Source organism: Kogia breviceps, chromosome 17, assembly GCF_026419965.1.
Source record: "Kogia breviceps isolate mKogBre1 chromosome 17, mKogBre1 haplotype 1, whole genome shotgun sequence".
NCBI classification, from domain to species: Eukaryota; Metazoa; Chordata; class Mammalia; order Artiodactyla; family Physeteridae; genus Kogia; species Kogia breviceps.
The window spans coordinates 76,950,020-76,977,390 of record NC_081326.1 but is presented as its reverse complement, the minus strand read 5'-3'; the positions used below and the strand labels follow the sequence as shown (position 1 = coordinate 76,977,390).

Below are 27,371 nucleotides of genomic sequence, written 5' to 3'. Positions count from 1 at the left end.
AGGTACCCTTCTCCGTCCACAAGCTTCCTGTCCCAGGAGCGGCTTCGCTAGTCGTGGGTGGGCTTCCAGCCTTAATTTCCAAGTCTGTAGAAGGCGGCATCGACACTCTTCAGAGGCCATGCGCAGCTCTAGGGGACGCTGGGCTGGTGGACAGGACAGATGGGCAGATGGGCAGGCGCACCAGTGCTGGGGAATGTCCTGGGGAGGGCTGGCTGAGACGTGCAGCAGCCTGGCCTGTGGGGAGTCAGGCAGGGCGCGGCCGGCCTGGGAGGGGTTGACTCTGGGGTTGAGGGCCCGAGTAGGATGGACAGGGGAGGGACATCTACAGCTGGGGGTGAGGAGCGAGCAGGCAGGGCTGGAGGGAGGGGGCTGTGGCGGGGGAAGAGGACGAGCTCTGAGACCCTGGGGGGAGTTCAGAGGCAGGAGGGCGTCCAGGGGGGCGAGGCGCTGGAACCCCATCCCAGACGGTGAGACAGCATCCTTGGAGGCCCCTCGGTGGCAGAGAGAAATCTGGAGGAGGGGCTGGGGCTGGGGCCTGGGCTGGGGGCTCACCAAGTCCTGTGGGTCCTGCTTGTCCTGGGTTCCCTGCTCCAGCTCCCGACTCATTCCCAGGGGCCTTGTGTGTGTGCCCCTCCCAAGAATGACACCCCTACCCTTGCAGGCAGAGACCCCACCTCCCTGTCACTGCTGGACTAGCCCCAAGCCCGCATACAGCAGGTGCTCAGTACAGGCTTTTTGAACTTCGGCTATAGGGTGAGCAGCTCTCTGAAGGAGGCGTTTCTGCAGGATCCAAACCTGGGGAGGAGCAGTGGGTGTGAGACGGTCCCGGTGACCCTGTCCTGGGAGTGCTGGCCAGCGTGGGGTCAGATTTGGGATTCTGGAGCGCCTCTGGAGGGTGAAGAGCTGATGTCTGCGGGGCCTCTCCAGGCCCTGCACAGAAGGCTGCGGGGTGTGTAGAGCAGATTCAGAGTCTGGGCTTGAGGCCTGAGGGGCCTCTCCAAGGTGGGGAGGGATGTGACAGTCGTCGGAGCCCCGGAAGTCTGGCTCTGCCCCTAGGGCCGGGGGTGGGGTGTAAGCAGCTCCACCTGGCTTGGGCTCCCCCTACCCTGTGGGGTTTGGGTGCCCTCCCGTGGCTACAGAAGGGCAAGCGGGGACGGGGTTGGGTGAGCTTTCCCTGGAGCCAAGGCCGGAGGTGCTGTGGGCATGGGGGGGGCAGTGCTGACAGCCGGATCACGTCACATCTGACTGGAAAATTCTGCGGTCGGCGTGGTGCATTCTTTCCTGCAGTGGTCGGGCAGCCTGGGCAGGCCCCACGCTTCCAGGGGCAGCTGTGTGCGAGACCAGAGGGAGCAGGCATAGGTGGCACCCCTGTGCCCTTTGTCCTCCCACCTTTACAGCCCAAATAGCTGCTATCTGTGCGCCCCGCCCAACTGCAAACTGCCCCCCACCCGTCCTGCCCTCACTGCCCCCAGGTGCGGCTTCCTTTTGTGTGAGTCACCGTGCGGGGGGGGGGGGGGGGTCCCTCCACATCCCTGACTCACTGGCTGCCGCCGCCCACCCCCGCTCCCCTCTGGCCCCAGGCCCCCCCTCCTGACCGTGGGGGGGCAGAGTTCCTGCGGCTCCGGGCTGGGCAGTCCTGCCGGGTGAGTCAGTGCTCGGCTATGTGCCCCCTCCCGCCCTGCTGTGTGCTCTGCCTTCACGTGGGGCACTGCTCCAGGACTGCCTGGTGGGCAGCTCGGGAAGGGCCCTCCTGGCACTGGACCATAGTGGCCCTGGAGCCAGGGGCACAGTGGAGCCTGGCTCCCACCCCACAGAGGGCATGTAGCTCTGAGAGAAGGGATGATTTCGGGGGGATGCAAAGAAAGGACGGGCACTTGGCCCCCCCAAGCCAGGTGGCACTCAGCTTGGGGGTCCCCCCTCAGAGCCCCTCCAGCAGATAGTGTGGGCAGGCACGGGGGTAGCCCTGGGCTCGGCAGCCCTGAGCTGGTGCTTTTGCCCAAGAGGTGTGACCGTGGGCTCCCTGGGCCCAGCTGCACTCAGGTACCCTCCCCGTGGGGGGCCCTCCTTCGGAGTGGCCTTGAGGAAGGCGTGTGGCTCCCTGTGATCCCGGCGAGGTGCCCGGTCCCCCGGTACCCCCGGGTCCCGCCAGGGGCTGCAGCGGCAGGGTGGGTGAGGAAACCCCTGGGTTTCCTGTTTCTGTTGGGCTGTGGGTGTGGCCATGGGGGAGGGGCCGCCTTCCTGCTTCCCGCAGGGACACTCCCTCTCTGGGGGTTGCGCAGGGCGGGGTGGGGCTCCAGGGGCGGGGACAGCAGCTGGGGAGTACCGTGGGCCGGGTGCGGGCCCGCCGACTGGGCTCCGAGCTGAGCTGAGCCAAGCCGCCGCGTGCCGCACGGGCCGCCGCTGCCGCCGCAACACAGCACCTGGGGACTGAGGGACAGAGCGTGGAAGGGTCGGGCGCGGCATCATGTCTCAGAAGCGGCCCCGAGTGCCCGAGCGCAAGGGCCTGGCCCACAAGAGAACCAGCTCGGAGGACAACCTCTACCTGGCTGTGCTCAGGGCCTCGGAGGGCAAGAGAGGTAGCGGGCACTCCTCGCTCGGCGGGGCCGGCGTGGGGCAGGGAGGGCCCAGCTCCTGCCGCGGGAAGCGTGGCACCGGGTGGGGTGGGGCCCAGACTCCGAGCATCTGGATTTGGGGGACAGACTTTGAGACAGGTGGCTGGCGCTACGGGGAGCGCGCTGTGTTCTGGCCCAGGTGCAGAGCTGCGGGGGTCGGGGGGCCAGCCACCCGTGCCCAGCACAGAGAGGCCGGCAGTGGCCTGTGGGCCTCGGGTGTCGGGCAGTGTGTGGGTGTGTGGGGGACAGCTCTCTGTGTCTGAGAAACACCCCCTGCCCTGTGGGGAGGACAGAGCTTGCCCCTTGCCGCATCCCTGCCCAGCCCGGGGCCCTGGGAGGCAGCCTGGGGGGGGGGGGCAGGCTGGGACCTGTGTGCTGTGGCTCCAGGTGCGGCTGCCGGCTCCGGACCCTCCCAGCTTCAGGGAGAGGCAGCAGGGAGACCCAGCAGTGGGCACCGTGTGCCCGGCCCCTCCCCACCTGTCCAGGGCTGAGGAGGGTGTCGTTGGGCAGGGGCAGGGAGGCTGGGTCGCTTTGGGAGGCTGAGGCCCTCCTCAGGCGCCAGCCACTGTATCTGCCGGGGGGTCTCCTCCTGGGGGCTCGCAGGGCTTCTCCCAGGCCCCAGGTGACCTGGCCTTGTCTCTCCCAGATGAGCGGGACCGTGTGCAGAAGAAAACCTTCACCAAGTGGGTCAACAAGCACCTCATCAAGGTCGGTGGTGTGCGCGCACGTGGGTGTGTGCGTGCGCGTGGTCGCGGGGGCCGAGGAGACTGCGGGTGGGGGTGACGGAGCGTGCCCCCGGCCCTCCAGCCCCAACAAGGGCCCGCGCCCCTCCTGCCACCCAGCCGCTTGGGGCCATCCCCCTCCGCCCTGTGGCAACTCACCTCCCACCTCTGAAACCTGTCCTTTTCTCTCTGCTTCCTCTCCTCGCCCGCTCCTGCCTCCCGTCTCTGTCCTCCTCCTCCTCCTCCTCCTCCTCTTCCTCCGTCTCTCTGTGTAGCACTGGAGGGCAGAGGTAGGTGCCTCCTCGGGGGTGGGTGTCTTCTGTGGGCCCTGCCCCACGCCCTCTGGGCCTGTTGGTGGCTCTGGGGACCTGCGCCAGCCCAGCCCGCTGTCCCTGCAGGCACAGAGGCACGTCACTGACCTGTATGAAGACCTCCGTGACGGCCACAACCTCATCTCCCTCCTGGAGGTGCTCTCGGGGGACAGCCTGGTACGTGCGCCCGCCCGCCCGCCCCCTCCGAGGCCCCGCCTGCGTTCCCTCCTGGGGTCTTTCCCCGTGCCCTCTCCACGTCCAGCCTGGCCTCGCCCCCCCACCGCGCCTCCTGGTCCGGAGCGTCGGACCTGGCCCGGGAGCGGCCCGCGGCGCACAGCCCTGCTGCCCTCTGTGCCGGAGCCTGGAGCCTTGACACCGTAACCTCACGCTCTGCTCTGCTTTGGTTTCTCTGCTGCTTGGACTCTGAACTTTGACCTCTGCCCTTTACCCTTTGCCCTGCTCTGGCCGGGCAGCCAAGAGAGCGGGACGTAATCAGGAGCTCGCGCCTGGTGAGTGGCTGTGCCCGCTGGCCACGGCGGCACGTGGGCTCCCTGAGACCAGGAGCCCAGCTCACCCGGGGCCGATGGCACTTGGGCTGGCGAACGGCCCTGCATCCAGCTGCCTGCCATCCTGCCTGCCGCACTGCCTGGGGCCAGGCTGCCAGGCTGAGACCCGCCGGGGCTGCTGCCACCGGGCGGGCAGGAGGACCCCTCCCCCAAAGCCACTGCCCTCCACCCGTGGCTTCCTGGCTATTGTCTCCTCCCCTCCCCCTCCTTCCTTCCCGCAGCCTGGTCCCTGCTGGGCCTGCTGGGCCAGCGGCCCCCCCTTCCCAGCCGGGGCGGGTGGATGGACCCGGGTCAGGGAAGGGCTGCTGCCTCTCTGGGGAAGACCCTCGCTCTAGGTGCTTCGAGGGATCTGAGGGTGGGCAGACGCCGCAGCCCCAGGACGGGCTCTGAGCAGGCTCTGGGGCTGCTGACCGGCCCCGCTTCCCCTCCCAGCCGCGGGAGAAGGGCAGGATGCGCTTCCACAAGCTGCAGAACGTTCAGATCGCCCTGGACTATCTCCGGCACCGCCAGGTAATGCTGCCCACCTGGCCGCAGGCCCCGGCCCCCTTTTCCGGCCGGCTCCGGGGCACGACTGAGGGCAGCTTGCTCACAGGTGAAGCTGGTGAACATCAGGAACGATGATATTGCCGACGGCAACCCCAAGCTGACCCTCGGCCTGATCTGGACCATCATCCTGCACTTCCAGGTAGCGTGGCCGCTCACTGACCCTCTGCCACCCGCGGAGTCTCCGGGGCTGGCCTGGCACCTGGCTAGGCGTGCAGCCTGGGAGCTGGGGCCCTCAGCATCCCGGCACTTGGAGCCATCCTGCCAGCCCGAGCCTCCGCCCTGTGCTAGCTCCGTGGCCTGAAGGCCCAGGCCTCTCTCCAAGGCCCGCCTATCCCGTGCCCTCTGGTCCTGACTGGGCAGGGCCCGCAGAGCCTCCCTGCAGAGGAATGCATTCTCTACTCTTGGTGTGGCCTCCTGCCCCAGGGAAGGTTCTAGAGAAGCACCCGCCGCACGGGCTGACTCACCCACTGCCTGCCCGGCCGCACAGGAAGCCGCAAATCTGAGAGCTGGGCAGGCAGAGCCCGGCTGGCACGGCAGCGGAGTCACACGGGCGGGTAGGCCGGCGGACAGATAACTAGGGCCAGCAGGCAGGGGGAGCAGACCCAGGCCTGAAGGATCGGACGGAGTGCGGGGCGGGGCCGTCGCTGTGGCTGCGCATGCTCAGTCCCCGGGGACCTAACCCTGGCCTGCAGCCCAGCCGGGGAGGCCCCGCCCCGCCCCGCCCCCTGCCCCGCCCCCTGCCCCTCGGGACAGCCTTTTCTAGGCCCGGGACTTCTGGGCGAGCTCCATGTGCCCGCCGCCCAGCAACTCTGATCCATGCCTGCCTTTCGGGGTGCAGGGTGTGCCCCAGGAGGAGGGAGCCCAGGGCGCCCACCGTGTGGCAGCGGCAGGGGCTGGGGGCCTGACATTCTGTGGCAGCCGCCGCCTAGAGTGGCCTCGGCCTGTGACACTGAGGTGTGGCGAGTCCCCGCAGCCCCAGCCTGCCTCCGCTGGCCTGTTAGCTCCCGGCGACCGTGACCGGGCAGGCCGGCGGCCGTGGCTGAGCTCCCGTCTCCCGCCCGCTGTGTGGGGCAGATCTCGGACATCCAGGTGAGCGGGCAGTCAGAGGACATGACGGCCAAGGAGAAGCTGCTGCTGTGGTCCCAGCGCATGATAGAGGGCTGCCAGGGCCTGCGCTGTGACAACTTCACCTCCAGCTGGCGAGATGGCCGCCTCTTCAATGCCATTATCCACCGGCACAAGTACGCGGCCCGGGGCAGGGAGGGCACTGTGGGTCGGGGGCGCCCCTGCAGCCCCTCAGCTGGCGACTTCACACGAGCGGGGGCAAAGAGTATGGCGAGAGGCGTCTGCTGCCCACAGGGACGGGGACCTGCCGCCCACAGGGACGGGGACCTGCCGCCCACAGGGACGGGGACGGGCACCAGCGCCAGCCCGCCTCCCTGGGAAGGTGCAGGCGAGCAGGCCTGGCCCTAGCACGCCCTTCGCGCCTCCTCCTGGGCCCTTCCTGAGGCCAGAGGACAGCAGGCTGCTGGTTTTCGCAGCCATGGGCGCTGGCCCCACGGGGACACCCCGGAAGGGGCCTGTGTGGGGTCGGCCCCGCGGGGGCCCCGGGCTGACCGGCACCCCGCCCTGTGCCTGTGCCCACTGGAGGCCCCTTGAGCTCCTGGGGGCAGGGCCCAATGTGTGCAGCACCTGCAGGAGGGCTGCCCGGGTGGGCGGGGCTGGACGCTAGTGGGGTGGGGGTGTTTTTCAGGATGAGTGTGGGCTGGGGGTTGTGTTCTCGGGGGGCCTGCGGAGGGCATGTCTGCGCTGACCTGCCCGGCGGGCCTCGCTGCCCCTGTGCTCCCGCCCGCCTGCTCCCCACCGCCTTTGCCCACAGGCCCACGCTCATCGACATGAACAAGGTGTATCGTCAGACCAACCTGGAGAACCTGGACCAGGCCTTCTCCGTGGCGGAGCGGGACCTGGGGGTGACAAGGCTCCTGGACCCCGAGGGTACGTGCCGCGGCCCCCGCCTCACTCTCCCCTCCCCTGCTGCTCTGCTCGCTGAGGCCCCTCTGACCCTCCTCTCCGCAGATGTGGACGTCCCTCAGCCTGACGAGAAGTCCATCATCACCTACGTCTCATCCTTGTACGACGCCATGCCCCGGGTGCCCGACGTGCAGGACGGGGTGAAGGCTAACGTGAGTGCCGGCCGGCAGGCCCCGGGCGGGCGGGGGATAGGTGGGCCCCTGACGGCCCATCGCCCCCCTCCCCAGGAGCTGCAGCTGCGCTGGCAGGAGTACCGGGAGCTGGTGCTGCTGCTGCTGCAGTGGATCCGGGCGCACACGGCCGGCTTCGAGGAGCGCCGCTTCCCCTCCAGCTTTGAAGAGATTGAGGTGGGTTTCTCTGCTTACCCGGGGTCCTGTGCCCACTGTGGGGCCCCAGGTTTGGCTACTGACACCTCTTGTCCCCAGATCCTGTGGTGCCAGTTCTTGAAGTTTAAGGAGACGGAGCTTCCAGCCAAGGAGGCGGACAAGAACCGGTCCAAGGGCATCTACCAGTCCTTGGAGGTGAGGGGGAGCGTGGAGGGGGGGGAGCGGGGGGCATTCTGGAGGTGAGTGAAGCTGCCCGGGAGCCCGGGGCCTGTGGGGTCCCCTCCAGCAGGCTTGGCCCGGCCTTACCACGGAGCTGGGACCGGGGCTGTTTCAGGTCGGGTGGGCTGGGGGCCCGGGTGACCCCCAAGCCTCTGTCGGCCCAGGCCTGAGCTAGGCCCCTGCCCACAGGGGGCGGTGCAAGCAGGCCAGCTCAAGGTGTCCCCCGGCTACCACCCGCTGGACGTGGAGAAGGAGTGGGGCAAGCTGCACGTGGCCATCCTGGAGCGGGAGAAGCAGCTCCGCAGCGAGTTTGAGAGGTGGGCGGGCGCTGGGGTGGACCAGGCAGCTGGTGGGCGGGTGGGGCCCCCGCGGTGGCAGGGAAGCCACCCTGAGGGTGAGTCACTGCCTGGGGAGGAAATCCCCCCTCCCCCGAGGCTGGGAAACCCGCACTTGGGGCCAGCTCGGCCGCGGGCCGCAGGCTGGCTGGCAGGCCAGGAGCAGGAGGGGAGCTGCGCTCTGCGGTGGGGAGCCTGGTGGGCCGACGCCGCTCACTGGGGTCCCGTGGCTGCTCTGGGCCGCAGACTAGAGCGTCTTCAGCGTGTCGTGAGCAAACTGCAGATGGAGGCCGGGTTGTGTGAAGAGCAGCTGAACCAGGCCGACGCCCTGCTGCAGTCGGTGAGGGGCGGGGTGCGGGGCGGGGACGAGGGTGGGCCTGGGCGGGGAGGCTTGGGGGAGGGAGGCGGGCCCTGAGCCCTCCTCCCTCTGGGTGCGGAGCCAGCTCCGACTGCTAGCTTCGGGCAGAGCTGGCTTCTGGGCACGAGGCCCGCCCTGAGCTGCTGCTGTCTGGAGGCACCCAGACCCCTGGGGCCCAGAGGGGCAGGACTGTGTGGGCCTGGACAGGGGCTCTCTTGGGGAGAACTTTCCAGGGGTGGGAGCCGGAGGACAAGACCGTGAACCGTCTGGCTCCTGGGCCCTAGTGGAGGCCTTTGGACCCCCAGAGAAGTGGGGGCTGGGGCTTTGGCCAGAAACATCCGAAGGACGTACCGTGGTGGACGGGGAGGAAAGGGAAAGGATGGGGGTGGGCCCGGAGGCAGCAGGGGAGCCCCATGCAGGCAGGTGGGAGGCAGGGTGGCCAGGCTCTGAGTCGGGGCGACCACCTTGCAGGATGTCCGGCTGCTGGCCTCAGGCAAGGCACCACAGCGGGCGGGCGAGGTGGAGCGGGACCTGGACAAGGCGGACAGCATGATCCGGACGCTCTTCAACGACGTGCAGACTCTCAAGGATGGGCGGCACCCGCAGGGCGAGCAGATGTACCGCAGGTGGGCCACCCCCACCCCCACCCCCATCCCCAGGGCCTGGGGAGGGCACCCCGGTTCCGCTGACCCCTCCTGACCCCTGCCCCGTCCACAGGGTGTACCGCCTGCATGAGCGTCTGGTGGCCATCCGCACCGAGTACAACCTGCGTCTGCGGAGCACGCCGAGGCACCCCGAGCTCGAGGGCTCCCCCCTGCGCTACCTGCAGGACCTGCTGGCCTGGGTGGAGGAGAACCAGCGCCGGCTGGACAGCGCCGAGTGGGGCGTGGACCTGCCCAGCGTGGAGGCGCAGCTGGGCAGCCACCGAGGCCTGCACCAGTCGATCGAGGAGTTCCGCACCAAGATCGAGCGGGCGCGCACCGACGAGGTTGCGGGGGGGGCAGGCGGCGGGGGCGGGCCAGGTCCGGCCGCCGCAGGCCTCACCCTTCATCTCCCACAGGGCCAGCTCTCCCCGGCCACCCGGGGCGCCTACCGAGACTGCCTGGGTCGGCTGGACCTGCAGTACGCCAGGCTGCTCGTGAGTGGCGGCCGGCTGGGAGCCGGGGTGGGGGGGGCGGGGGGGGGGCGCGGGGCTGACACACTCCCCGCCTGCCTGCTCACAGAGCTCCTCCAAGGCCCGCCTCCGGTCCCTGGAGAGCCTGCACGGCTTTGTGGCCGCCGCCACCAAGGAGCTGATGTGGCTGAGTGACAGGGAGGAGGAGGAGGTGGGCTTCGACTGGAGCGACCGCAACACCAACATGGCCGCCAAGAAGGAGGGCTACTCGGTGAGGCAGCTGGCCGGCCCCCGGGCCCTCCCCTCCCCTCCCACGAGCGCCCTCCCCTCCCACGAGCGCCCTCCCCAGTGCGGGGCCAGCTCCAGGCCCCGGGTGGTGCTTGGCGGGAGACGGGTGGACCCCGACGTGGCCCTGGCACCACCCCTGAGACCCCTTGCCTCCGTGTCAGGCCCTGATGCACGAGCTAGAGCTGAAGGAAAAGAAAATCAAAGAGATCCAGAGCACCGGCGACCGCCTGCTTCGGGAAGACCACCCTGTCCGGCCCACAGCAGAGGTGGGGGTGGGGATGCAGGGACCCACCCCCCGGGCCCCCCTGGTGTGGTGGGGTGGGGATGCGGGGACCCCCCCGGGCCCCCCTGGTGTGGTGGGGCAGAGCCCGACGTGGCCACGTGCTGTGCTGCAGTCCTTCCAGGCGGCCCTGCAGACCCAGTGGAGCTGGATGCTGCAGCTGTGCTGTTGTATCGAGGCGCACCTAAAGGAGAACACTGCCTACTTCCAGGTGAGAACGGGGCTCCCCAACCCCCGGCTCTGCTGCAGTGACCTCGAGGAGCCCCTCGACCACTGCTGCGGATCTGGGGCCCCTCCCCGTGTCCGTGCAGACGTGGATAATCGACCCCACGCACTGTCCCACTGACCTCGCGTCAGGATCCTCCCCAGTTGCTGGGCCCAGCCCCTCTGGCCCGTGCTGGGGCAGCTCTGGTCGGGGGCTCTGGGCTGTTGGCCTAGCGTGACCCATTTCTGCCACCCCAGTTCTTCTCGGACGTTCGGGAGGCCGAGGAGCAGCTGCGGAAGCTGCAGGAGACGCTGCGCAGGAAGTACACCTGTGACCGTTCTATCACCGTCACCCGGCTCGAGGACCTACTGCAGGACGCCCAGGTGAGCTGACCACCCGGGCCCAGGGCCGTGCAGCCCGGCGAGAGGCAGACGCTGCGGCCCGGCCTGTGGGGCTGGAGGGCCACAGGCAGCGGCAGGCGTTGAGGTGGCGGGGTCCAGGGCCAGGGGGGCACAGGGAGAGGCTGGCCCGGTGTCTGGGCTGCGTCGATGCTCTGGAAAGGTCCCTTTGGAGGCCGAGAGTGGTGACTAGAGGGGCCAGTGGGGGTCAGGAGGCACGATAGGGGCTGGAGGTGAGCACAGTGGGGCGGGGGGATGGGTGAACCAAGAGCTTAGTGGCAGGGTCCTGGCCTGGGGGCAGGTGGCTGGCCAGAGCTGGTACGAGCCCCCCCCACCACCACCACCACCACCGAGCCCCTGGAGGGAGTAGAGGCCTGAGTCAGCTGTGCTGTTGCCAGCCATGCCACCGCGGGCAGGTCCATCAGCATCTCGGGCCTGACAGTCTGGGGTAGGCACAGTCGGGAGGGCCGAGGAGGACACAGAGGCAGCTGAGGGTGCTGCTCAGGTGCCCCGGGGCGGGGAGTGACGGAGGAGAGAGGAGGCTGGCAGGCCCTGCCGCCTGGAGCTCCTGCGGTCAGGAGTGGGGGGGGTCAGCGAAGCCTGGGGTCCAGGAGGCCCCCTCAGCGGCAGCATTGGCCTGGGAGGGGGCGGGAGAGGTGAAGGCAGCTTCCGCGTGGGCTCTGACCTGCCGCCTCGGACGGTCCTCCGTCCCTCGGAGTGGCTGGATGGGAGGAGGTGGGCGACCTTCCACGGCAGGACGGGGCCCTCCCCTGCAGGACGCCACGTGTGACGGGGGCCGGGGAAGGCCATTCGGTCCTGACGGGGAAGGAAGGAGTGCCCGGCCCCACAGCATTCTGGGGGCAGTTGGAAGGACACCCGCTCTCAGGGCGTAGCGGGGGTCCAGGGGTGCTCGTGCGTTTCCCGGGGTGGGCGCGTGGGTCCTCACAGACCCTCGTCTGGGCGCTCGGTGTCCGACACCGGATGATGGTCTCTGAGCTGTCCCTCCTCTGCAGGACGAAAAGGAGCAGCTAAACGAGTACAGGGGGCACCTCTCAGGCCTGGCCAAGCGGGCCAAGACCATCGTGCAGCTAAAGCCCCGCAACCCAGCGCACCCCGTGCGGGGCCGCGTGCCGCTGCTGGCCGTGTGCGACTATAAGCAGATGGAGGTGAGGGCGGGGCCGGGTAGGCGGGGCCGGGTAGGCGGGGCATGGCTGTGGGTGGGGCCACGCCACGATGCTCTGACTGCTTCAGGTGACCGTGCACAAGGGTGACGAGGGCCAGATGGTAGGCCCTGCGCAGCCGTTCTACTGGAAGGTGCTCAGCGGCTCCTGCAGCGAGGCCGCCGTGCCCTCCGTGTGCTTTCTTGTGCCCCCGCCCAACCAGGAGGCCCAGGAGGCCATCGCCAGGTGCGTGGTCCTGGGTACGCAGCTGGAGAGGGTGGTGTCGGGCAGGTCCCCGGACACCTCTGACCGTGCCCCTGACCTGCCAGGCTGGAGGCCCAGCACCAGGCCCTGGTTGCGTTGTGGCACCAGCTGCACACGGAAATGAAGAGCCTTCTGGCGTGGCAGAGCCTCAGCCGCGACATGCAGCTCATCCGCTCCTGGTCCCTGGTCACGGTACGGCTGCCCTGCTGGATACTCTGGGTGGTGCCGGGCGGCAGGGGTCTTCCTGCGGCCGCGCTCAGCCCTCATGCCGCCTGCAGTTCCGCACACTGAAACCAGAGGAGCAGCGTCAAGCTCTGCGAAGCCTGGAATTGCACTACCAGGCCTTCCTGCGGGACAGCCAGGACGCTGGTGGCTTCGGGCCCGAGGACCGGCTGCAGGCTGAGCGCGAGTACGGCTCCTGCAGCCGCCACTACCAGCAGCTGGTGCAGAGCCTGGAGCAGGGTAGGCGGGTGCCGCCCGGGGGGCAGGGCTGTGTGTGTGTGTGTGTGTGGTGGCGGGAGAGCGTGGCCGGGGCAGCCTGTGAGCAGGACGTGTCCACAGGCGAGCAGGAGGAGTCCCGCTGTCAGCGCTGCATCTCAGAGCTCAAGGACATCCGGCTGCAGCTGGAGGCCTGCGAGACGCGCACCGTGCACCGCCTGCGGCTGCCGCTGGACAAGGAGCCCGCGCGGGAGTGCGCCCAGCGCATCACCGAGCAGCAGGCAGGCCCCGTCCACCCACCTCCCCCAGCCCCGGCCCCACCGCACCCCAGCCCCGGCCTTCCACGCGTGCCGTGCGCTGGGCTTGCGGGCTCAGCTTGCCTTCTGCCCCGTCTCTCGTAGAAAGCACAGGCTGAGGTGGAGGGACTGGGCAAGGGGGTTGCCCGGCTCTCTGCCGAGGCCGAGAAGGTCCTGGCCCTGCCCGAGCCGTCACCCGCCGCCCCCACTCTGCGCTCAGAGCTGGAGCTGACCCTGGGCAAGTTGGAGCAGGTCCGCAGCCTGTCCGCCATTTACCTGGAGAAGTGAGTGCACCTGACGGCGGCCAGGGGCTGTGACCGGAGGGGCGTCTCGGGCAGTGTGTGGACTGGCAGGGCACTGGTGCCAACGAGGTGGGGTCCGCTGCGGGGCCTGGCCGGTGTGGACCAGGGTGGGGGTCGCAGAGGTGGCCCGAGGGCTTGAGTCCTGGTGTGCCTCGGAGGTAGGGGTTCCCGACGACTGGATGTGGGGCGAGAGGGGCTGAGGGACCATTGGAGGAGGACTTAGGGCCCGCCCCGCCCGTGGGAGGGTCACTGACGTGGAAGGTGTGCGGGCAGAGGTGAGGGCTGGGGCGCATCGCGGGGTAGGGCAGGACCGGGCACCTGGGGGCACTGGCAACCGTGGGGGAGGGGCTTCTTGGCAGAAGGTGGGGACGAGGCCCTGCGGAGCGCAGGCAGGGCGGCAGCGGATGAGACAGCAGAGCGCCAGGGTGCTGAGAGGGTCCCGACTGGCTCTCCCACAGGCCCTTCCACCCCAGTGCCTCCCAGGGAATGCGGAGTCCTCACCAGGGCCCCTGCCTCCTCCTTGCCCCCCCCCGCGCCCGGACACGGGTACCTCTTTTTCCCTCGCAGTTCGTTTCAGGGTGCACACTCCCGGCTCAAAGATCGCTTTCGGAAGCTTAGCGATAAGCCCCCCGCTGCTCCCCCCTCAGCCCCAACGTGATCCGCCCTCCGAGGCCCCAGTCCTCGTCTCTGTCTCTCACCCAGCCTTCCTGCACGCACCCCACGTGCTGTTTGTGAGGGGCGTCCCTGTCAGTCTGGGGGCTGGAAGGCTGATGGGGGCTCCCTCCAGGACTCAGGCTGCAGCATCCCCGTGTCCAAGGTCCCCAACCACCTCTGCCTGCACCGCTCTTCTCCCTGAAGCCCATGCATGATCACAGGGCTCAGCTGGCCGCCAGGTCTGGGGTTCCACCGTGGTGGCCTGGCTGCTCCCTCCAGCCCCCCCCCAGCCCCGCTCTGAGCCCTGCTCTCCCGCAGGCTCAAGACCATCAGCCTGGTGATCCGCAGCACGCAGGGGGCCGAGGAGGTGCTCAGGGCCCACGAGGAGCAGCTCAAGGAGGCCCAGGCCGTGCCCGCCACCCTCCCAGAGCTCGAGGCCACCAAGGCCGCGCTGAAGGTACTGCCACGGGCCCGCGCCCTGCCGTGAGGGCCCAGAGACGCCGGGGCCAGTGGCAGGGGCCTCGGGCTGAAATGGCAGCCTCTCCTCTGACCCAACAGAAGCTCCGGGCACGGGCGGAGGCGCAGCAGCCTGTGTTCGATGCCCTGCGGGACGAGCTGCGGGGGGCGCAGGAGGTGGGCGAGCGGCTGCAGCAGCGACACGGCGAGCGGGACGTGGAGGTGGAGCGCTGGCGTGAGCGGGTTGCCCTGCTGCTGGAGCGCTGGCAGGCCGTGCTGGCCCAGAGCGACGTGCGGCAGCGCGAGCTCGAGCAGCTGGGCCGCCAGCTGCGCTACTACCGTGAGAGCGCGGACCCGCTGGGCACCTGGCTGCAGGACGCCAAGCGGAGGCAGGAGCAGATCCAGGCCGTGCCGCTGGCCAACAGCCAGGCCGTGCGAGAGCAGCTGCGGCGGGAGAAGGTGGGTCCCGGCCAGGCGGGCAGGGGTGGGGCGCGGGCGGGGTGCACCCTCTGGCTGCTGACCACCTTGCTCCCCCAGGCGCTGCTGGACGATATCGAGCGCCACGGGGAGAAGGTGGAGGAGTGCCAGAGGTTCGCGAAGCAGTACATCAACGCCATCAAGGTGAGGCCTTTGCGGCCTCGTGTCCCGGGGGAGGCAGGTGGTGGGCCTGGGACCTCGGGGGGTGCCCTGCAGACCAGGCCATGCTGGGCAAAGCCTGTGGGCAGGTTCAGGGGCAGGGTGGGGAGGGCAGAGCCGAGGGCCAACCAGTGTGTCCCTGCAGGACTATGAACTTCAGTTGGTCACGTACAAGGCACAGCTGGAGCCGGTGGCCTCGCCAGCCAAGAAGCCCAAGGTCCAGTCGGGGTCCGAGAGCATCATCCAGGAGGTGAGGCTGAGGGGCGGGGCTGGCAGGTGGGCTGAGCCCGCGGCAGCAGGGGCAGGGCTGACTCTGGGTGCCCCCTCCCTCCCGCCCCCCAGTACGTGGACCTGCGCACCCGCTACAGTGAGCTGAGCACGCTCACGAGCCAGTACATCAAGTTCATCGGTGAGACTCTGCGGCGGATGGAGGAGGAAGAGGTACGGCCCGCCCGGGTGGGGAGCCCGTCCTGCTGCCACCGTGCCCCCGGCGTGGCCCCCAGGAGCCCACCTGAGCTCTCCCCACTCCCTCCTCCTGCCTGCTGCTGCCAGCGCCCCCCCGCCCCCCAGCTCCCCGCAGCACGGCCCGTCCCCAGGCCTGCCTCATCTGCGGGCCAGCCCACCTTGGCCCCATGCTGCACTGCTCTCCCTGTGGCGGCTGGCACCTTCTCTTCCGCTCCTGTGTTGGCACTTGCCCCACCCACCCCCCCACCCCCCCCGCCAGGCGTCCCACCGGCTCTCTCTGTGTGTGTGTGCCTCTTCGGGACTCTGCACTGGCCTCTTTACTTGGGCACTTGCTCTGGAAGAACTTTGGGCTGTTGGGTCACGGGGGCTGGGGAGGGGTGCCCCGAGGTGCTTGGGTGAGGAGGGGTACCTCCTCCGTCTTGTTCCTCCTGCCTCCTGGGTGACCCCTCCGTCTGGCCTACCTGCAGCTTCCTCTCTGCTCAGAACCGCAGGCTATCGAGTCCCCCCTTCCGAACTGGCTCAGACCTGCGCTGATGTCCCACGCTGGCCACCCCGCCCCGCCGGGTCAGGGAGAAGGGGCCCCGTGGCCAGAGCCAGGGCGCCGGGCATTCAACGGTGCTCAGGCTGGGCTGTGTGGTGGGCGCACCTCCCAGGCCCTGGGAGCCTGCTGCTTTGCGCGCTCTCTCTCTCTTTCTCTCCCTGTCTGTGTGTCTCTGTCGCCTGTCTGCGGGAAGAGGGGAGAACCCCGGGCTGGTGAGCACTACGGGGCCAGGCTGCGCTCGCTGCCCCAAGTGCCCTGGGTGGGTGCACGCAGCCTCCCTCGGCTGGGCCGGGGCCTCTGTCCCCTCCCAAGCCCTGCACCGCGCTGTTGGGGTGAGCCGTGGTGGCACCGTGTCGCGTGCCGGGAGCGCCTGCTCCGTGCTCACCCGTCTCTCTGGTTTTCTCCCTCTCTCCGCTGCGGCCGCAGAGGCTGGCTGAGCAGCAGCGGGCAGAGGAACGGGAGCGACTGGCTGAGGTGGAGGCCGCGCTGGAGAAGCAGCGGCAGCTGGCCGAGGCGCACGCACAGGCGAAGGCGCAGGCGGAGCGCGAGGCCCAGGAGCTCCAGCGGCGCATGCAGGAGGAGGTGGCGCGCCGGGAGGAGGTGGCGGTGGAGGCGCAGCAGCAGAAGCGCAGCATCCAGGAGGAGCTGCAGCACCTGCGGCAGAGCTCGGAGGCGGAGATCCAGGCCAAGGCCCGGCAGGTGGAGGCGGCCGAGCGCAGCCGGCTGCGGATCGAAGAGGAAATCCGCGTGGTGCGTCTCCAGCTGGAGGCCACCGAGCGCCAGCGCGGCGGGGCAGAGGGCGAGCTGCAGGCACTGCGTGCGCGGGCGGAGGAGGCCGAGGCGCAGAAGCGGCAGGCCCAGGAGGAGGCAGAGCGCCTGCGGCGGCAGGTGCAAGACGAGACTCAGCGCAAGAGGCAGGCGGAGGCCGAGCTGGCCCTGCGCGTGCAGGCGGAGGCTGAGGCGGCTCGCGAGAAGCAGCGGGCCCTGCAGGCACTGGAGGAGCTGCGGCTGCAGGCAGAGGAGGCGGAGCGGCGCCTGCGGCAGGCAGAGGCAGAGCGGGCGCGCCAAGTGCAGGTGGCCCTGGAGACGGCGCAGCGCAGCGCCGAGGCAGAGCTGCAGAGCGAGCACGCCTCCTTCGCCGAGAAGACGGCGCAGCTGGAGCGCACCCTCAAGGAAGAGCACGTGACCGTGGTGCAGCTGCGGGAGGAGGCTACGCGGCGGGCACAGCAGCAGGCCGAGGCCGAGCGCGCCCGCGCGGAGGCTGAGCGGGAGCTGGAGCGCTGGCAGCTGAAGGCCAACGAGGCGCTGCGGCTGCGGCTGCAGGCGGAGGAGGTGGCGCAGCAGAAGAGCCTGGCACAGGCCGAGGCGGAGAAGCAAAAGGAGGCGGCGGAGCGGGAGGCGCGGCGGCGCGGCAAGGCGGAGGAGCAGGCGGCGCGGCAGCGCGAGCTGGCCGAGCAGGAGCTGGAGAGGCAGCGGCAGCTGGCGGAGGGCACCGCGCAGCAGCGCCTGGCAGCGGAGCAGGAGCTGATCCGGCTGCGCGCCGAGACGGAGCAGGGCGAGCAGCAGCGGCAGCTGCTGGAGGAGGAGCTGGCGCGCCTGCAGCGGGAGGCGGACGCGGCCACGCAGAAGCGCCGGGAGCTGGAGGCCGAGCTGGCCAAGGTGCGGGCTGAGATGGAGGTGCTGCTGGCCAGCAAGGCGCGGGCCGAGGAGGAGTCCCGCTCCACCAGCGAGAAGTCCAAGCAGAAGCTGGAAGCCGAGGCCGGCCGGTTCCGCGAGCTGGCAGAGGAGGCCGCCCGCCTGCGTGCCCTGGCGGAGGAGGCCAAGCGGCAGCGGCAGCTGGCGGAGGAGGATGCAGTGCGGCAGCGGGCGGAGGCGGAGCGGGTGCTGGCCGAGAAGCTGGCCGCCATCGGCGAGGCCACGCGGCTCAAGACGGAGGCGGAGATAGCGCTCAAGGAGAAGGAGGCGGAGAACGAGCGCCTGCGGCGGATGGCCGAAGACGAGGCCTTCCAGCGGCGGCTTCTGGAGGAGCAGGCGGCCCAGCACAAAGCCGACATCGAGGAGCGGCTGGCGCAGCTGCGCAAGGCATCGGAGAGCGAGCTGGAGCGACAGAAGGGGCTGGTGGAGGACACGCTGAGACAGCGGCGGCAGGTGGAGGAGGAGATCCTGGCGCTCAAGGGGAGCTTCGAGAAGGCGGCCGCCGGCAAAGCGGAGCTGGAGCTGGAGCTGGGGCGCATCCGTGGCAGCGCCGAGGACACGCTGCGCAGCAAGGAGCAGGCGGAGCAGGAGGCCGCCCGGCAGCGGCAGCTGGCGGCAGAGGAGGAGCGGCGGCGCCGCGAGGCCGAGGAGCGTGTGCAGAAGAGCCTGGCGGCTGAGGAGGAGGCGGCGCGGCAGCGGAAGGCCGCGCTGGAGGAGGTGGAGCGGCTCAAGGCCAAGGTGGAAGAGGCGCGGCGCCTGCGTGAGCGAGCAGAGCAGGAGTCCGCTCGGCAGCTGCAGCTGGCCCAGGAGGCCGCGCAGAAGCGGCTGCAAGCAGAGGAAAAGGCGCACGCGTTCGCGGTGCAGCAGAAGGAGCAGGAGCTGCAGCAGACGCTCCAGCAAGAGCAGAGCGTGCTGGAGCGCCTGCGCAACGAGGCCGAGGCGGCCCGGCGGGCGGCAGAGGAGGCGGAGGCGGCGCGGGAGCGGGCTGAGCGCGAGGCGGCGCAGTGCCGGCGGCAGGTGGAGGAGGCGGAGCGGCTGAAGCAGTCGGCGGAGGCGCAGGCGCAGGCGCAGGCACAGGCGCAGGCTGCCGCGGAGAAGCTGCGCAAGGAAGCCGAGGAGGAGGCAGCGCGGCGGGCGCAGGCAGAGCAGGCGGCCCTGCGGCAGAAGCAGGCGGCCGACGCGGAGATGGAGAAGCACAAGAAGTTCGCTGAGCAGGCGCTGCGGCAGAAGGCGCAGGTGGAGCAGGAGCTGACGGCGCTGCGGCTGCAGCTGGAGGAGACCGACCACCAGAAGAGCATCCTGGATGAGGAGCTGCAGCGACTGAAGGCGGAGGTGACGGAGGCGGCCCGCCAGCGCGGCCAGGTGGAGGAAGAGCTGTTCTCCTTGCGCGTGCAGATGGAGGAGCTGGGCAAGCTCAAGGCTCGCATCGAGGCGGAGAACCGCGCGCTCATCCTGCGCGACAAGGACAGTACGCAGCGCCTCCTGCAGGAGGAGGCGGAGAAGATGAAGCAGGTGGCGGAGGAGGCTGCGCGGCTGAGCGTGGCGGCCCAGGAGGCGGCGCGGCTGCGGCAGCTGGCGGAGGAAGACCTGGCTCAGCAGCGGGCCCTGGCAGAGAAGATGCTCAAGGAGAAGATGCAGGCGGTGCAGGAGGCCACGCGGCTCAAGGCGGAGGCAGAGCTGCTGCAGCAGCAGAAGGAGGTCGCCCAGGAGCAGGCCCGGCGGCTGCAGGAGGACAAGGAACAGATGGCGCAGCAGCTGGCACAGGAGGCGCAGGGCTTCCAGAAGACTCTGGAGACGGAGCGGCAGCGGCAGCTGGAGATGAGTGCCGAGGCGGAGCGGCTCAGGCTGCGCGTGGCCGAGATGAGCCGGGCTCAGGCTCGAGCGGAGGAGGACGCCCAGCGCTTCCGGAAGCAGGCGGAGGAGATAGGCGAGAGGCTATACCGCACGGAGCTCGCCACGCAGGAGAAGGTGACGCTGGTGCAGACGCTCGAGACCCAGCGGCAGCAAAGCGACCGGGATGCCGAGCGCCTGCGGGAGGCCATCGCGGAGCTGGAGCTCGAGAAGGACAAGCTCAAGCGGGAGGCTCAGCTGCTGCAGCTCAAGTCTGAGGAGGTATCTCCCCGCATGTGGGCAGGGATCTGGGGCGGGGTCTGCCCTCAGGCAGCTGCTCCCCGGGGTGCCCGCGCGTCCCTCACCGCCCCCTTCCCGCTTCGCAGGTGCAGATGGTGCGGCAGGAGCAGCTGCTGCAGGAGACTCAGGCCCTACAGCAGAGCTTCCTCTCCGAGAAGGACAGCCTGCTGCAGCGGGAGCAGCTCATCCAGCAGGAGAAGGCCAAGCTGGAGCAGCTCTTCCAGGACGAGGCGGCCGAGGCGCGGAAGCTGCGCGAGGAGCAGCGGCAGCTGGCGGCCGGCCTGGAGGAGGCCCGGCGGCGGCAGCGTGAGGCCGAGGAGGGGGTGCGGCGCCAGCAGGGGGAGCTGCAGCGCCTGGAGCTGCAGCGGCAGCAGCAGGAGAGGCTGCTGGCCGAGGAGAACCAGGGGCTGCGTGAGCGGCTGCGGCACCTGGAGGAGGAGCGCCGGGCTGCACCGGCACCCTCGGAGGAGATCGCTCCCTCTCAGGCCGCGGCCGCCAGAGCCCTGCCCAGTGGCCAAGACGCAGCCGACGGCCCAGCCGCGGTGGCAGAGCCTGAGCATGCCTTCGACGGCCTGCGGCGGAAGGTGCCAGCCCAGCGGCTGCAGGAGGTGGGCATCCTGAGCGCAGAGGACCTCCAGCAGCTGGCGCAGGGCCGCACCACGGTGGCCGAGCTCGCTCAGCGGGAGGACGTGCGCCACTATCTGCAGGGCCGCAGCAGCGTTGCCGGGTTGCTGCTGAAACCTGCTGACGAGAAGCTGACCATCTACGCAGCCCAGAGGAGGCAACTGCTGAGGCCGGGCACGGCCCTCATCCTGCTTGAGGCCCAGGCGGCCTCAGGCTTCTTACTGGACCCCGTGCGCAACAGGCGGCTGGCCGTCAACGAGGCCGTGAAGGAGGGCATCGTGGGCCCCGAGCTGCATCACAAGCTGCTGTCGGCCGAGCGCGCCGTCACCGGCTACAAGGACCCCTACACCGGGGAGCAGATCTCCCTCTTCCAGGCCATGAAGAAGGACCTCGTCGTCCGGGAGCACGGCATCCGCCTGCTGGAGGCCCAGATCGCCACGGGCGGCATCATCGACCCCGTGCACAGCCACCGCCTGCCCGTGGACATGGCCTACCGGCGCGGCTACTTCGACGAGGAGATGAACCGCGTCCTGGAGGACCCCAGCGACGACACCAAGGGCTTCTTTGACCCCAACACGCACGAGAACCTCACCTACGTGCAGCTGCTGGAGCGCTGCGTGGAGGACCCCGAGACGGGCCTGCGGCTGCTGCCGCTGACAGACCAGGCTGCCAAGGGTGGCGAGCTGGTCTACACCGACTCGGAGGCCCGGGACGTGTTTGAGAAGGCCACCGTGTCCGTGCCGTTCGGCAGGTTCCAGGGCAGGACAGTGACCATCTGGGAGCTCATCAGCTCCGAGTACTTCACGGCCGAGCAGCGGCGGGACCTGCTGCGCCAGTTCCGCACGGGCAAGGTCACCGTGGAGAAGATCATCAAGATCGTCGTCACTGTGGTCGAGGAGCAGGAACAGAAGCGCCAGCTCTGCTTCGAGGGCCTGCGGGCCCTCGTCCCCGCCACCGCGCTGCTCGAGAGCGGGGTCATCGACCGCGGGCTCTTCCTCCAGCTGCAGCGCGGCGAGCGCTCCGTGCAGGAGGTAGCCGAGGCGGAAGCCGTGCGGCAGGCCCTGCGGGGCTCTGGCGTCATCGCGGGTGTGTGGCTGGAAGAGGCGGGGCAGAAGCTGAGCATCTACGAGGCCCTGAGGAAAGACTTGCTGCAGCCAGAGGCGGCTGTGGCCCTGCTGGAGGCCCAGGCCGGCACCGGGCACATCATCGACCCCGCCACCAGCGCACGGCTGACTGTGGACGAGGCGGTGCGCGCCGGTCTCGTGGGGCCCGAGCTGCACGAGAAGCTGCTGTCGGCCGAGAAGGCCGTGACGGGCTACAAGGACCCGTACTCAGGGCAGAGCGTGTCCCTGTTCCAGGCCCTGAAGAAAGGCCTCATCCCCAGGGAGCAGGGCCTGCGTCTGCTGGACGCCCAGCTGTCCACAGGTGGCATCGTGGACCCCAGCAAGAGCCACCGTGTGCCCCTGGACGTCGCCTGTGCCCGGGGCTACCTGGATAAGGAGACCAGCGCCGCCCTCTCGGCAGCCGAGGATGACGCCAAGACCTACTGTGAACCCCGTACGCGGCAGCCAGTCACCTACAGCCACCTCCAGCGGCAGTGCCGCCCCGACCAGCTGACGGGGCTGAGCCTGCTGCCGCTCTCAGAGGAGGCCGCCCGGGCCCAGCGGCAGGAGCTCTACTCCGAGCTCCAGGCCCACGAGGCCTTCCAGAAGGCCACCGTCGAGGTCCCCGTGGGCAGCTTCCAGGGCAGGACGGTGACGGTGTGGGAGCTCATCAGCTCTGAGTACTTCACGGCCCAGCAGCGGCAGGAGCTGCTGCGCCAGTTCCGCACGGGCAAGGTCACCGTGGAGAAGATCATCAAGATCCTCATCACCATCGTGGAGGAAGTAGAGACCGTGCGGCGGGAGAGGCTCTCTTTCAGTGGCCTCCGAGCCCCTGTGCCAGCCAGTGAGCTCCTGGCCGCCGGGGTCCTCGACAGCACCCAGTATGAGAAGCTCAAGGACGGCGAGACATCGGTCAAGGACCTTTTGGAGCTGGACTCGGTGCGGACACTCCTCCAAGGCAGCGGCTGCCTCGCTGGCATCTACCTGGAGGAGTCCAAGGAGAAGGTGACCATCTACGAGGCCATGCGACGCGGCCTGCTCAGGCCCAGCACCGCCACTCTCCTGCTTGAGGCCCAGGCGGCCACTGGCTTTCTGGTGGACCCTGTGCGGAACCAGCGTCTGTATGTGCACGAGGCCGTGAAGGCCGGTGTCATAGGCCCCGAGCTGCACGAGAAGCTGCTGTCGGCCGAGAAGGCCGTGACGGGCTACAAGGATCCCTACTCAGGCAGCACCATCTCTCTCTTCCAGGCCATGAAGAAGGGCCTGGTCCTCAGGGAGCACGGCATCCGCCTGCTGGAGGCCCAGATCGCCACGGGCGGCATCATCGACCCCGTGCACAGCCACCGCCTGCCCGTGGACGTGGCCTACCGGCGCGGCTACTTCGACGAGGAGATGAACCGCGTCCTGCAGGACCCCAGCGACGACACCAAGGGCTTCTTCGACCCCAACACGCACGAGAACCTCACCTACGTGCAGCTGCTGGAGCGCTGCGTGGAGGACCCCGAGACGGGCCTGCGGCTGCTGCCGCTAAAAGGGGCAGAGAAGGCAGAGGTGGTGGAGACCACGCGGGTGTACACCGAGGAGGAGACCCGGAGGGCCTTCGAGGAGACACAGATCGACATCCCTGGGAGCGGTAGCCACAGTGGGTCCACCATGTCCCTGTGGGAGGTGATGCAGTCGGACCTGATCCCCCAGGAGCAGCGGGCCCAGCTGATGGCCGACTTCCAGGCCGGCCGCGTGACCAAGGAGCGTATGATCATCATCATCATCGAGATCATCGAGAAGACCGAGATCGTCCGCCAGCAGAACCTGGCTTCCTACGATCGCGTCGGCCGCCGCCTCACCGCCGAGAACCTGTACGAGGCCCGGATCATCTCCCGCGAGTCCTACGACCTGCTCCGCGAGGGCACCAGGACCCTCCACGAGGTGCTGGAGGCCGAGTCCGCCTGGCGCTACGTGTACGGCACGGGCTGCGTGGCCGGCGTCTACCGGCTCAGCTCCAGGCAGACGCTCACCATCTACCAGGCCCTCAAGAAGGGGCAGCTGAGTGCTGAGGTGGCCCGCCAGCTGCTAGAAGCACAAGCGGCCACGGGCTTCCTGCTGGACCCGGTGAAGGGCGAGCGGCTGGCCGTGGATGAGGCCGTGCGGAAGGGTCTGGTGGGCCCCGAACTGCACGACCGGCTGCTGTCGGCCGAGCGGGCCGTGACTGGCTACCGTGACCCCTACACGGAGCAGACCATCTCGCTCTTCCAGGCCATGAAGAAGGGCCTGATCCCCACCGAGGAGGCCCTGCGGCTGCTGGATGCTCAGCTGGCCACGGGCGGCATCGTCGACCCGCGCCTAGGCTTCCGCCTCCCGCTGGAGGTGGCCTACCAGCGTGGCTACCTCGACAAGGACACCCACGACCAGCTGTCGGAGCCCAGCGAGGTGCGCAGCTACGTGGACCCCTCCACGGACGAGCGCCTCAGCTACACGCAGCTGCTCCGGCGGTGCCGCCGCGACGAGGCCGGCGGCCCGCTCCTCCTGACGCTTGCGGACGCCCGCAAGCTGACCTTCCGCGGCCTGCGCAAGCAGATCACGGTGGACGAGCTGGTGCGCTCGCAGGTCATGGATGAGGCCACGGCGCTGCGGCTGCAGGAGGGCCTGGTCTCCGTCGAGGAGGTCTCCAAGGACCTGCAGAAGTTCCTCGAGGGCACCAGCAGCATCGCCGGCGTCCTCGTCGACGCCACCAAGGAGCGGCTGTCGGTGTACCAGGCCATGAAGAAGGGCATCATCCGGCCCGGCACGGCCTTCGAGCTCCTGGAGGCGCAGGCGGCCACCGGCTACGTCATCGACCCCATCAAGGGGCTCAAGCTAACCGTGGAGGAGGCTGTGCGCATGGGCATCGTGGGTCCCGAGTTTAAGGACAAGCTGCTGTCGGCCGAGCGCGCTGTCACCGGCTACAAGGACCCCTACTCCGGGAAGCTCATCTCCCTCTTCCAGGCCATGAAGAAGGGTCTGATCCTGAAGGAGCACGGCATCCGGCTGCTGGAGGCCCAGATCGCCACGGGCGGCATCATCGACCCCGAGGAGAGCCACCGCCTGCCCGTGGACGTGGCCTACCAGCGCGGCCTCTTTGACGAGGAGATGAACGAGATCCTGACCGACCCCTCGGACGACACCAAGGGCTTCTTCGACCCCAACACAGAGGAGAACCTCACCTACCTGCAGCTGACGGAGCGCTGCGTCACTGACCCCCAGACGGGGCTGCGGCTGCTGCCGCTGAAGGAGAAGAAGCGGGAGCGGAAGACGTCCTCTAAGTCCTCGGTGCGCAAGCGGCGTGTGGTCATCGTGGACCCGGACACGGGCAAGGAGATGTCGGTGTACGAGGCCTACCGCAAGGGCCTCATCGACCACCAGACCTACCTGGAGCTGTCCGAGCAGGAGTGCGAGTGGGAGGAGATCACCACCTCCTCGTCGGACGGCGTGGTCAAGTCCATGATCATCGACCGCCGCTCGGGCCGCCAGTACGACATCGACGAGGCCATCGCCAAGAGCCTCATCGACCGCTCGGCGCTGGACCAGTACCGCGCCGGCACGCTCTCCATCGCCGAGTTCGCCGACATGCTCTCAGGCAGCGCCGGCGGCTTCCGCTCCCGCTCGTCCTCCGTGGGCTCCTCCTCCTCCTACCCCATCAGCCCCGCTGTCTCCAGGACCCAGCTGGCCTCCTGGTCCGACCCCGCCGAGGAGACGGGCCCCGTGGCTGGCATCCTGGACACGGAGACGCTGGAGAAGGTGTCTATCACGGAGGCCATGCACCGCAACCTGGTGGACAACATCACCGGGCAGCGTCTGCTGGAGGCGCAGGCCTGCACCGGGGGCATCATTGACCCCGGCACCGGCGAGCGCTTCCCCGTCACCGACGCCGTCAACAAGGGCCTGGTGGACAAGATCATGGTGGACCGCATCAACCTGGCCCAGAAGGCCTTCTGCGGCTTCGAGGACCCACGCACCAAGACCAAGATGTCGGCCGCCCAGGCCCTGAAGAAGGGCTGGCTCTACTACGAGGCGGGGCAGCGCTTCCTGGAGGTGCAGTACCTGACGGGCGGCCTGATTGAGCCCGACACGCCAGGCCGCGTGGCCCTGGACGAGGCCCTGCAGCGCGGCACCGTGGATGCCCGCACCGCCCAGAAGCTGCGCGACGTGAGCGCCTACTCCAAGTACCTCACCTGCCCCAAGACCAAGCTCAAGATCTCCTACAAGGACGCGCTGGACCGCAGCATGGTGGAGGAGGGCACGGGCCTGCGGCTGCTGGAGGCTGCCGCCCAGTCCAGCAAGGGCTACTACAGCCCCTACAGCATCAGCGGTTCCGGCTCCGCGGCCGGCTCGCGCTCCAGCTCGCGCACCGGCTCCCGGGCTGGGTCCCGTCGCGGCAGCTTCGACGCCACCGGCTCGGGCTTCTCCATGACCTTCTCTTCCTCGTCCTACTCCTCGTCGGGCTACGGCCGCCGCTACGCCTCGGGGCCCGCGCCCTCCCCGGGGGGCCCCGAGTCAGCGGCAGCCTGACCCCTTCCCGCTCCCCGCCTCCCGCTCTGCATGTGGCCAGACTCCCCGCCCAGGCGCTGGGGACTTCAACGTTTCAAGGTGTCTTCCTCCCAAGCGGTGCCTAAAGTTTAACCAAAAAGTACAGACTAACACGTTAACATATATCTGTTGTCCAGACGGCCTGTCTCTCGGGGGCCGGGGCCAGTCCAGCCCCGCTGACCACCTCGCGCGCCCCACCCCACCCCACCCGCCCCCTCCCCCTCCCCCTCTCCCTCTCCCTGCTCCTCTTTACCTGTCACTCACCACAGCCAGGTGCCTTGGAGGGTCCAGAGCTGGGCCCCCGACTCAGCCCTCTCCGGTCCCTAGGGGGCTTCCATCTGGGCGAGGTTCCCCCAGCCCTGTCGGCCGGCCCCACCCAACCCCCAGCCACCTGCTCGGGCAACAGGCCTCGGCCCCGCCAGTAGCAGGGCCCTCGGCGCCAGCCTTTTCTCCCGTTTCCGGGACCGAGCTGCTTGCTCGGTGGGCCTTGCTGGGGGCGGGGACGGAGGGAGTCCTGGGTCAGTCATCTCTTCTAGGCTGCCCAGGGAAGCCCCTTCCCCATGGGAAGGTGAGGGTACGGTCTGCAGACCCAGCTGGCCCGGGCCAGGCCCCAGCCTGTTCCCGGCTCCGTTCCCAGCCCCCCCACCTGCACCCGAGACCCCACGCCTCTGGCTTCAGCCTTCTAGCCTCAGCTCCCTAGTAAGTGCCTTCTGTGTCCCCCTTCGCACCCCAGGCCCCAAGGACCCGGACCTGGGGTGGGAGACAGGCCCTCCTGGTGAAAGGCTCACCACTGCCCGGCTCTCGGGCGTGCCAACTGGGCTTCTGCGGGCCTCTACCCCTCCGTGGGCCTAGTGTCCCCTGGAACCTGGGGGACCCCACCCTGGGTGCTGCCTGCCTGCCTCTCCCAGGGCGCCTCAACCCCTGTGTCGGGCCTGGGGACAAGGCAGCCCAGCCCGGTGCCACCAGTCCTGTCCCATCCAGCCCCGGGCCCCGGTGGCTTCCGCCCCCCACCTCTGCTCTCCGACTGAGCTTTGCATGTCCCACTAACCCAGGTAGGTGGCGGGTGGAGGCCCAGGCTTTGGCTGCCTCTGAGGACAGAACACTAACCCGACCACGGCGGGCCTGCCGCGCTCGCCCCAATAAAAGCAATTCCAACCTTCCCGCGGGTCCTGCCTCACTTTTTGTCCTGAGGTCAGCTTGTGTGTTGGGCGAAGGGGATGCTGCAGCCCCAGGCTCTGAGCTTGGCCACTGTGTCCCGGCCTGCGGCAGAAGAGCGGGGCCTCGTGAAGACGCTGGCCAGGGGCTGCACCCCTCAGAGAAACCCAGGCCGAGTGATCCAGAGCATAGGGTGAGGTGGGGGCCGGGCCAGCCGGGGCCTGCTCAGTCCAGGTGGTGACCTGTCCCTCGGCCTCGGCGCAGCCCCTCAGGCTGGGTTTGTGACTGGCGCTTACGTCTGAGACGGGGGTCTCAACGTTGCCCGTCAGTCGGTCGTCGACTGTGTGCAAGAGGCAGCGTGACCCCTGGGTAAGCTGGTCCGCGTCGGCCGAGGGTGACGCTCCGGAGAAGGATGCGGTCACGAGCCTGGGCGGCGGCCGGTGGAGGAGGGTGAGTGGGGCAGACCACAGCCCCGCTGAGCCACGGGCTCCGAGGCCACGAGGCCCCGACCCGTGCCGTCTCCCTGCTTTGCCCCGGGGGTGTCCCCTCACCCTTGGGGGTCTAGAGTCCTGGCTACC

The 27,371-nt window shown here is 69.4% G+C and overlaps 1 protein-coding gene across 34 annotated transcripts in view; it reads left to right on the top strand.

Annotated features, from left to right (window-relative positions):
- Positions 1-26,797, top strand: part of PLEC (plectin) — a 58,619-nt gene extending 31,822 nt beyond the window's left edge. For 7 of the 34 annotated variants that reach the window (XM_067017602.1, XM_067017603.1, XM_067017604.1 and 4 more), the window contains 33 exons: positions 3,259-3,320; positions 3,610-3,624; positions 3,733-3,822; positions 4,119-4,154; positions 4,644-4,721; positions 4,804-4,896; positions 5,832-5,998; positions 6,637-6,752; positions 6,834-6,940; positions 7,016-7,135; positions 7,214-7,309; positions 7,523-7,650; positions 7,915-8,008; positions 8,498-8,652; positions 8,744-9,014; positions 9,087-9,164; positions 9,250-9,411; positions 9,590-9,694; positions 9,824-9,919; positions 10,171-10,296; positions 11,325-11,477; positions 11,563-11,717; positions 11,801-11,927; positions 12,014-12,197; positions 12,297-12,454; positions 12,575-12,753; positions 13,744-13,882; positions 13,984-14,340; positions 14,419-14,502; positions 14,663-14,767; positions 14,860-14,958; positions 15,950-19,330; positions 19,435-26,797. In XM_067017602.1, the coding sequence (XP_066873703.1) occupies positions 3,259-3,320; positions 3,610-3,624; positions 3,733-3,822; positions 4,119-4,154; positions 4,644-4,721; positions 4,804-4,896; positions 5,832-5,998; positions 6,637-6,752; positions 6,834-6,940; positions 7,016-7,135; positions 7,214-7,309; positions 7,523-7,650; positions 7,915-8,008; positions 8,498-8,652; positions 8,744-9,014; positions 9,087-9,164; positions 9,250-9,411; positions 9,590-9,694; positions 9,824-9,919; positions 10,171-10,296; positions 11,325-11,477; positions 11,563-11,717; positions 11,801-11,927; positions 12,014-12,197; positions 12,297-12,454; positions 12,575-12,753; positions 13,744-13,882; positions 13,984-14,340; positions 14,419-14,502; positions 14,663-14,767; positions 14,860-14,958; positions 15,950-19,330; positions 19,435-25,620 (13,502 nt within the window). In that variant the 3' untranslated portion in view covers positions 25,621-26,797. Of the gene's footprint in view, positions 1-2,306; positions 2,577-3,258; positions 3,321-3,609; positions 3,625-3,732; positions 3,823-4,118; positions 4,155-4,643; positions 4,722-4,745; positions 4,897-5,831; positions 5,999-6,636; positions 6,753-6,833; positions 6,941-7,015; positions 7,136-7,213; positions 7,310-7,522; positions 7,651-7,914; positions 8,009-8,497; positions 8,653-8,743; positions 9,015-9,086; positions 9,165-9,249; positions 9,412-9,589; positions 9,695-9,823; positions 9,920-10,170; positions 10,297-11,324; positions 11,478-11,562; positions 11,718-11,800; positions 11,928-12,013; positions 12,198-12,296; positions 12,455-12,574; positions 12,754-13,743; positions 13,883-13,983; positions 14,341-14,418; positions 14,503-14,662; positions 14,768-14,859; positions 14,959-15,949; positions 19,331-19,434 lie in introns of those variants that run through there. The other 27 variants (XM_067017605.1, XM_067017606.1, XM_067017613.1 and 24 more) reach the window with 10 other exon arrangements.
- The last annotated feature ends 574 nt before the right edge of the window (positions 26,798-27,371 follow it).